This window comes from Clinocottus analis, unplaced genomic scaffold (genome assembly GCF_023055335.1).
Source record: "Clinocottus analis isolate CAN_PGR_092001 unplaced genomic scaffold, fCliAna1.0.p SCAF_6, whole genome shotgun sequence".
Lineage (NCBI taxonomy): Eukaryota > Metazoa > Chordata > Actinopteri > Perciformes > Cottidae > Clinocottus > Clinocottus analis.
Genome location: NW_027176218.1, coordinates 6,341,580 through 6,350,868, shown reverse-complemented (window position 1 = coordinate 6,350,868; position 9,289 = coordinate 6,341,580). Strand labels below are relative to the sequence as shown.

Below are 9,289 nucleotides of genomic sequence, written 5' to 3'. Positions count from 1 at the left end.
ACGTGACCGTTGGCCTGTAAATGGAAGTGTTCTAACTAACGAGGCGAACCTGAAAGCATCACTCTATAGCCTGCGGAACGGGATGATGTCAGTTTATGGGCTGTAGGAGTTTCTGTACCGCCATGTGTGCCGACGCGGAGTCGGAGTAGGCCTACTGCTGGCCGTCAGCGGGCAAGCCGAGGAGAAGAGAAGAGGAGAGGAGAGGAGAGGAGAGGAGGGGAGGAAAAGTGTGTTTACACAGACGGCAAACTGCCTGGGGAACCGTCGGGGAGAGGAAGTCAGCCGGCTCTGTGTCTGCCTGCTCCAACTTCCTGCTCAGAAGAAGAAAAAGCACAGGATCCTATTTCAGTCCAGCACAACTGTGTAGACCAGAAGTAAGCATGGAAAAACAAGGAATCACACGGGCTTCGCCGTAAAGTTTCGCGGAAGGGAAAACACCCCGAGTCGGAGATCGCAGGTAACGTAGAAATAAACGGACATCTTTCTATGAACAGCGCTTTGTTGGCTCGTAGAGAGCGCGTAATAATGCACGATTAGCGGTTATAAGCGACGGGATTCACGTGAAGGATCCTGGCCGTGAAGTTTTTCCGCCGTGTGTTGGTTGAACTTGTCGGAATCCGGTGTGTTCGTTAAAGTTTAAAGTCAGGACAATAGCGTTACCGATTTTTAGATGAGGACACAATTGTGCCGTCTTCCGGTCCAAGCAACATCTTGAAAATGAGTCAGTGGGGCAGAATGGGGATCCAAACCCCTCTGTGCGTAACAGTGAGGCTCCGGCAACTTTCAAGTCGCGGGACACAAACGTAGCCTTCCCCGAGAAAAGGGAGGCAAACAAAAGACGAGCAATGCAACAACGGCGCGTGGCTGCTGTTTGTTGGAGATGCTGCTCTTTATGGGCCCCTTGTTGCATTTTCCACCGTCTGCGAACAGGAAGAGAGCAGATTTAGTCATGGCTAAGTAATGTCTGCACACACCATCTAATCTCATTAGCAGTTTCCGTTCAGCCAACACTGGATGGCTTTGTGCGCACAGCGAGACTTCTCAGTCCGAGCATCCGCACCAGGGCTCCTGATCCCCGACTGAAACCATCATAATAATGTAATATTCCTTGGAAGATTTATGCCATGTCTGTGGGTCAGACAGCAACTGTCCGTGGTTGTGGCTTCCATCTCTGTGCGGTCGGCATATCAATCTAATATGCAAATAAAGTACCAGTAGTAGGGTTATAGCTAGATTGTGCTGTAAAATCTGCTCATTTCTATTGGAGGTATTTCTGTTCCACGCTTCAAAGTCCCTCTGAGCTATTTGCAGCATCTTGCAAAGTTTAATGTTTATAAGTCTCACTGGCCTAATTGTAGACCTGTCAGCTCAGTGGCCCTGTATAGGTTTACCTTTGTGTTTAAAAGCCGAGCCGGGGTCTGGGTTCAGATTGGTTTGAACTTTAAAGGGTGTAGCCGTGGAAAAAGGGGACACTGATTTCATCTTTTGACCCTCTCTCCCTCTGGGATTTTGGTCGGAAGTGTGGCAGGACTGGGGAAATTCTCCCCTGCTGTGGGATCCCCTTTCCTCAACATTTGTCCTTGGAAGTAGAATAGGAGGAAGTCCTGACTTTGACAGGTTTGTAGTTTCACATGGCAGTAAGAAAACTCAGGGGATAGCTTTTATCGGAAATGACTTCAGCCCTCCCTCCCTCCTCTCTGGACAGAGATGCGGCGGTCAAGAGGCCAGCCTGTCATCATTGTGTTTTAGCATCAGACACCTATTGCTCCTCACATCCACGGATAAGACGGCAAAGTATACGAGATGAGGCTCAGTCAGGTCCATCAGCATGTGCGACTGCGTGATTCCAAACAACTTAGTTATACATGTATTCATTACTTGGTTACTTTATGTTTCATTTGATGTATTTTAAAGAAGTAAAACTGCTCACACAAGCAGCTAAGAACTATGCTGGAGGGAAAAAGTAACATTTGCAAAACTCTGATTTCAAAAGTGAAAAACACCTGATTGAAGAATATGTCAAGAATATACATTTGAACCTACTCATGCATGTAATGCCCACTTGCTTTACTTGACAGTTGTTTAATGCAACAGACAAATTACAGTCTCAAACAAAAAAGGATTTACGTTTGAGGCTATTCATACGCGTGTCTGTCTGCAAATACTATTTTCATCATTGATCACATTTTTCTCTCCTAATTGGTCATCAAAGTCTCTGGAATTACAAAGTGATTTGAGATGTAGACAACAGCAAAGGTTCTTGTCATTATAGCTTATTAAATAACTCAACAATTAACCAATCATCAACTTTTTTGCACCTTTATCATGTCTTTTAACTCATTGAGAAATCATTTTACTACTTTGGTGTGACTGTCTATGACAGAAACAACACACACACACACACACACACACACACACACACACACAGAGTTTTAATATGTGAGCTCCTAGAAGGCAGACAGAAGTTTTGAGGCTGCACATTCCTCTATTAAAGGAATAACCCACCCTGGGCCCGTCATACTTCCTGTGGAGAGAGGGCCAGGTTGAACCGCAGCATATTTCTGGCTTGAGCTGTTGTTCCTCCTAACATTTTTTTTTCTCTTGTGCTGCCACATTACTCTACACTCTTTAAAACACACTGTTCTATTCATCACCGGGCTACTCTTCCTTATAACACGTGTTACAGGCTCTTCCTCTTCAACCTAATAAAGTCTTTATGCACTAGTGCTGTAAATCACGGGCTTTATTATGACACGATATTATATTGATTCTTTGGACAAACAAAGATAGTTGCTCATATCAGAAGGTCAATTCAATACAGCAATACAGCGGCCTGTAAGCTATACGACACAATATCATACGGCCATTTAATACAATCAGTTGCATTTATGTCAAGTCACAAAAAACAACTAAATAAGAAATAACGTTTGCCCCTACGCAGATCGATGATGATGATAATGTGGGTTATCTTTTTTTGGCAGGAGTGAAAAGAGGTGAACAGAAAACTATTGCTGAGATCCAGGTTGCTCAGCAATGCATTGACTCCTAACAACAGGATGGTCGTTCCTGTTAACTTTGAATAAATCACATCACGTTTACATAAAGGGGCCGGCTACTCCTCCCAAAACACATGCAGGTCTATACCTCCTATATTTTACCTTATTTGGAGCCAATAAACACACACATCCCTCTTTAAAAAAGTTCTCCCCCTTTCACAAGATTTGTTCCCTCTCATGGCCAATAGACTGACAATTGTGAGAATCGTGTTTTTTAATGGAGTATCCATTTGAATTATTGTCATATCCTGATATAATAGTTAGCAAAACAAAATATATAAACATTTTAGGTCAAATCGAACACCCCGACCTTATCAAAAGTCATAGAATAGTATGTCCATGAGACATTCTTGGTATATTATGTATTTTATATAAAATGTCTAAATTTCATGGAAAGTCAAAATATATTATGCCATAACAAATGGAATAGTACAATATTTGATACAAAATGTGGTAAAGTCATGGCATAGCATGCCGAAAAAGGTAATAAAACCATAGTTGGGTATGTCATGATAAAACAAAACATGCAAAAAAAGGTCAAAGTATGAAATCCAAAAAAATGACATTGTATGGTATGAAAAGAAATGTCATGAGTTGCATTATAATATTGCATAGAAAAATGGCATAGTGATGAATATTGAATGAAGGATTGAATGTCATTGTTTGTATAAAAAGCATTACAAATGCCATTTAAAAAACCATAGTATACCAAAAATGATATAAGAGTATAGCATGTCCTAATCGTGATTATTATAGAATACCAAAAAAAGATTTCATATAAAGTCATAGTTTAGTATGTCATGAAAATGTCATAGTACAGTATTGTCAAAAAAAAGGTCTGCCAAAAAAACTCATGAAAGTCATAGTATAGTATTTAAGAAGACGACCTCGTCCCTTATGATGTGAGTTTAAAAACAACCAATGGGAGCTTTGATGATGACTTTGCTCCCTCCATGTCCACTTCCCTCACTCTGACCGTGTCTTCTTGCAGGTATGGACAGTGCCATCACCCTCTGGCAGTTCCTGCTGCAGCTGCTGCTTGACCAAAGCCACAAGCATCTGATATGTTGGACGTCCACCGACGGAGAGTTCAAGCTCCTCAAGTCCGAGGAAGTGGCCAAGCTTTGGGGGCTGCGCAAGAACAAGACCAACATGAACTACGACAAGCTGAGCAGAGCCCTGCGCTACTACTATGACAAGGTGCCTTTCACTGGCTATGTGGCACAGTCCTGTTGGCATGTGAGAGGAGTGTAGTCACGTTCTCTTACAACCACAATCCCCTCTGATAGACACGTGCACTTCCGCTTTCTTGGCAATCGCACAATGGAAATCTGGCCGCAATGTAGCACTCGAACGCAAAGTTGTGTTAATGCATCTTCGCTGGGCTGCAATGCTGTCATCGTCCCGGTTTTAATCAACATTTGTCCTTTTAATATTTTCCAGCTTAGTATCCATTTGCTGAACATAAGAGTTCTCCTCCTCCTCCTCCTCATTTATCTTGTTTATCTGTTTTACAGAACATCATCAAGAAGGTCATTGGCCAGAAATTCGTCTATAAGTTTGTGTCCTTCCCCGAGATCCTGAAGATGGACCCTCAGGCGGTAGAGATGGGCCTGGCTTCTGGAAGGTTTCCCCTCCAGGACGGAGAGGCGTCCGAGCTGGAGGTAGAGGAAGAGGAGGAGGAGGAGGAAGAGGAAGTCGAGGAGGAGGCCCAGAGGAGGACCCTGGCGGCCTTGGGTGCGCAGCAGTGCCGCAACGACTACCTCCGCTCTGGACTCTACTCGTCCTTCAGCATCAGCTCCCTGCAGAACCAGCCCGAGCTGCTGCGCGCCCTGCGGGAGCACCGGGAGGAGCCGCGCTCCGTCATCCGCTTCGGCGCCAACTCCGGCGAAAGGAGCTCCCCTCCCTCTGCCAAGCCCGAGTCCTACGTCTCCCCCAGGTCGTCCAAGCTGCGCTCCCCGTCTTCTCCCCTCACCCAACCCTCCCATCGCGGCCGGAGCTGGAGCCCCGCGGTCAAGGAGGAAGAGGAGGAGTCTGACCAGAGCGCGCAGCCCCTCAACCTCTCCTCCGGGTACAGGGAGCGAGCCCTGCAACCTCCCGAGAAGAGGAGCAGCGGCAGTGGTAGAAGTAGCTCGACTAGTAGTAGTAGTAGTAGTAGTTATCAAGGAGACAGACTCCCACCGAAATACAAAAAGCCCAAAGCTCTGGAGATCTCATCCCCGTCCCTGCTGCTCGCGGGGAGCGACATCGGCTCCATCGCCCTCAACAGTCCGGCTCTGCCATCTGGCTCCCTCACTCCGGCTTTTTTCACTGCACAGGTGAGACGATTACGCCGAACGATGCGCAACTATATCGCTCGGCAGCGCTGCCACGACAGATGATGATGTCACTTTGTGTGGGAAGTGTGTGAGTGTGTGTGTGTGTGTGTGTGTGTGTCCTGAGAGAAGGCCGGTGGTGTGAGACTCAAAGTCATAATTGTCAGCACCTTTGAGGCTGGGAGACTATTCAAGGTGTCACCCAACATATTGCTCAATGATGGAGTGGGATGAATGGGGTTAATCCAGGTTAGCGTGACACACTCCGCAAGCCCCTGAGGCTCCTCTAGAAGCTGCCTCATCTGTATCTCGTCCAGACATGTTTGCACACCCAACGCTACCATTTGACACATGTTTACAAGCTCTGTTTATTTCTGCTCTCAATAATTTAAGATATATTCGAGATCGTGTGCCTCTGAGCCAGCCACATTTAAAGCGCCAATAATAATCAAATCTTAGCATCACTATCTGTTGCTGTCCCCTCTGTGGCCACAGAGAGAGGATGGATCCATCCAGAGCATGATGTCAGTGTCCCTAAAGCGGTCCGAGAGCAGCAAGAGACATCTGACACAGTCTGGCATGTGTTGGTGGAAAGACTACTGCTATATTTATTTAAATGGTCACTTGAAACAGACAGCGAAAAGGTATGAAAAGGGTAAATTGGCATGATTTTAGGGTATTATGTGCGTAGGGCACTTTCATGTCAGATAGAAATTAGACATACTTTTGAACAAATGCAAATTCAAACACATTTAATGAGTCATTGTCTGTGTTTGGTTAGAGCTTAAACCGTCGAAATCCTTTCGGTAAACAGCTCTGTGGGGTAAAAGCCCAAATTACTGCCAGAATGTTTATGTGCTGCAAATAACAGGGCTTATCGAAGTATGGCTATACTAAAAATACAAGAGAAATGAAAGTACACAAGCAAATGCACATTTGATTGGTGAATCCAGGAGCTGCTTTTGACCTCTTTTGGTTGTGCAGTCTTACAGGACACGACTGCTCGAAGGTGGATTCTGGTTTGATAACACAATGTCTGCGTGTTCAGCCAAATTAATCCAGCTGTGACATTTTGTTTCTTTGTGATAACTCCAAATGCTCTGCTCCGAGCGCCAACCGCTGTTCAATAATCTACTGCAGTTAATAACGTGTCCGTTGGAGTTGTGACAAAGCCAAAGGAACGTGCCACATCAGAGGTTGTGTCCGCACGTTGAGAGCGCCATTATTACCACACTCACACTGTCTGTTTACGAGGGGGCAAAGAGTGAGATCAGAGGAAAACAAGCAATTTACAGGAATCTTCTGCAAGTCCAACCTATGAGAGGGGGGGGGAAGAGGCCCTAAGTGATGCCATATGCTCCAATAATTCCATTAATAATGGGAGCAGGGCTGGGTCCCTCCGCAACACTGGCTCACTTCTCTGAGGTGACACAGGGGAAAGGAGGGGGGGAGGGGGAGAGACGAGACCGGGGGAGAGAGGCAGAAATTGATTTCACATGTTTTTTTCTCGAGTTGCCGTTCCAAGTGCTTGAGGACCCCAACCCCCCTCCCACAAACCCCCCCCCACGCCTCCTTCAGCATCAACCCCCACTGTCCACCTCCTTCTCTCCTCCCCGCCTCACCCCTGTATTCTGGGGAGAAACCACAGACTTCCTTCCTGCTCCGTCAGTTTGTTTTTCCAAACGCCAGTACACGTCCATTTACCATTTCAGCATGTTTCGCATTACCGAAGGCCTCAGAGCAATGCTCTCCAACCAGTGGGTATCTGTGTTTTTATTTTGACTTTCCTGGTTCCTCTTATTTACATGAAGCCTCCCTCCCTCTGTGTGTGTGTGTGTGTGTGTGTGTGTGTGTGTCCCCTCACAGACTCCCTCTGGTTTGCTGTTGGCTCACAGTCCGCTGTTGTCAGGCATCCATTTCTGGAGCAGTTTGAGTCCCGTAGCTCCGCTCAGCCCCGCCCGTCTGCAGGGCCACAGCTCCCTCTTCCAGGTAAGAAAACACACGCAGGTGTAGACACATAGGTGACAAACTAGCAGAGTAAGGAAAGGGAAGGTGTTCTCGAAACGATTATTGTTTAATGTGGGTGAGGAGGAAGTTGTGAGGCTGTGCAAAGCACCCATTTCTCCCAGCAGGTATTAATCTTCTGTCATAATGTTTACTCGATGCTGAACTATTATCTCTACTTGAATCCTATTTGGGATCATTTGTTTTTATACCAATCATAGACATTAACATTACTCCTCTGTGTCCTAAAATGAAGTTCATGTGTAAAGCAAGTGCCACCCTCGACCTGCTAGATTTTTCATGTCGGTATTTACAGGAAGTATGTATAAAAACCTAACGACAATATGTTTTGAGAACTAAAAAATTGCAGACAGTTGTGAAACTAGTTGAGACTTGGTAAGCAGGTCCAGCAGAGGTGTCTTGTTTCAGAGAGGGAGAGGAAATCCTGTGAATACTTCCTGTTTGAGCCCAGGGGAGCCAGTCTGAACAGGGTGGACTGGTTTAAGGCTGCTCCTCATTTGTGAAACACACACACACACACACGCCACAGCCAAAAACACACACACCATCCCGGATTCTTTGTGCACAAATAACGTCGACTTCTCCCTCTGCTGTGGAGGTGCAGGGGACAGAGGCGAAAAGGAAGAGGCACAATGAAAAAAAAAATGAGAAAAAAAAACAGGAAACTAGAGCAGTGACAATGCTGCAGTTCCTCACCGGAAAGCCGCTTTCATGAAGCCTCCGTCCCCTTCTCGCTAACTCTCGGCTCCTTTCTCTCCCCGCCACAGTTCCCCAGCCTAATCAACGGACACATGCCTGTCCCCCTGCCAAACCTGGAAGGAACACCCTCCTCCCTGCTCCTGTCCCACGCCGCTCACAAATCCTGATCCAGGATCTGGTGACCCCTCCGATCTTCATCCATCTCTTCTCCTCACCGTCATTTTCAGCAGCAATCTCTTGCCCGTCTTGTTCATTTTTGCTTCAGTAAAGTCCCACAAGACGGTTTGTGACCTCACTTGTTTTTTTTTGCACTTGAGTTGCTTCAGATTCCAGTGGTTGAAAGCACTTGGTTAAAGCCATACGCCGCGATGTCTGTGAGACGTCTGGCTCTCTGTGATGAAGTACAGCACATTTCCACATGACCCTTTCCACGATGGACAGTAGTGACGTGTAGCTAGCTGCAACATGCTAGCCAGCCGCTAATTCTGTGCAGAGAGCTTGTTTGTTTTCATCATGTTAAAAAAAACAACAAAAAAAAACTTTTTTTTTTTTCCTTCAGTGTTCATCACAATGCGAAACTAGTTGTTTCACTTGTGGGGTATTGTATGCACTATGCTTCTCAGATAGTACCGGCTGTGCCTTGTTGTCCTATTTTTCTTTTTCCTAAATCTTTTAATGAAGACGAGATTTCAAATCAATGAAAACCCTTTAACACTTGTAATGTTCTTTTTTTTTTTATACTGGACTTGGTATACAGTTTGTATTCTGTATCATTTTGTATTGTGAAGAATGTCTTGTCATTTTCAATAAACAAAGCATTGAATGCTTGCCTTTTTAAATTAAGGATTTCATAGTAGCTCAAACCAAATGTTAGAAGACAAACCGGTTCATGTGATTCATGTTTGAACTGTAGATTTAATGTTCTTTACTCTGGGAGAAACGATCACATCTGCAATGAAAACCTAATGACGATTGGCAGCAAATAAAGTCGAAGAATATCATACAAAACATCTCTTATAACACTTAAATAGACGGTGACTGTATTTTCACTGGGGGAGGATATTGCTCGTGCTCTCTGCAGGAGGAGGTCGGTTGCTGTGTGCTTCCTCGTACAACAGAGCAGACATGCAATACAATGAGGGAGGTAAACCAGAAAATTGATAGATTTTAAAGTTCATGGAGTTGAGAATAGCA

The 9,289-nt window shown here is 45.3% G+C and overlaps 1 protein-coding gene across 1 annotated transcript; it reads left to right on the top strand.

Annotated features, from left to right (window-relative positions):
- The first annotated feature begins 88 nt into the window (after positions 1–88).
- LOC137804000 (ETS domain-containing protein Elk-3-like) lies at positions 89–9,080 on the top strand. The gene is made up of 5 exons (XM_068602920.1): positions 89–457; positions 4,048–4,256; positions 4,574–5,374; positions 7,238–7,360; positions 8,164–9,080. Exons 2-5 carry the CDS (start codon positions 4,050–4,052, stop codon positions 8,260–8,262), a joined length of 1,230 nt encoding a protein of 409 aa, XP_068459021.1. The 5' UTR covers positions 89–457; positions 4,048–4,049; the 3' UTR covers positions 8,263–9,080.
- Positions 9,081–9,289: the final 209 nt, after the last annotated feature.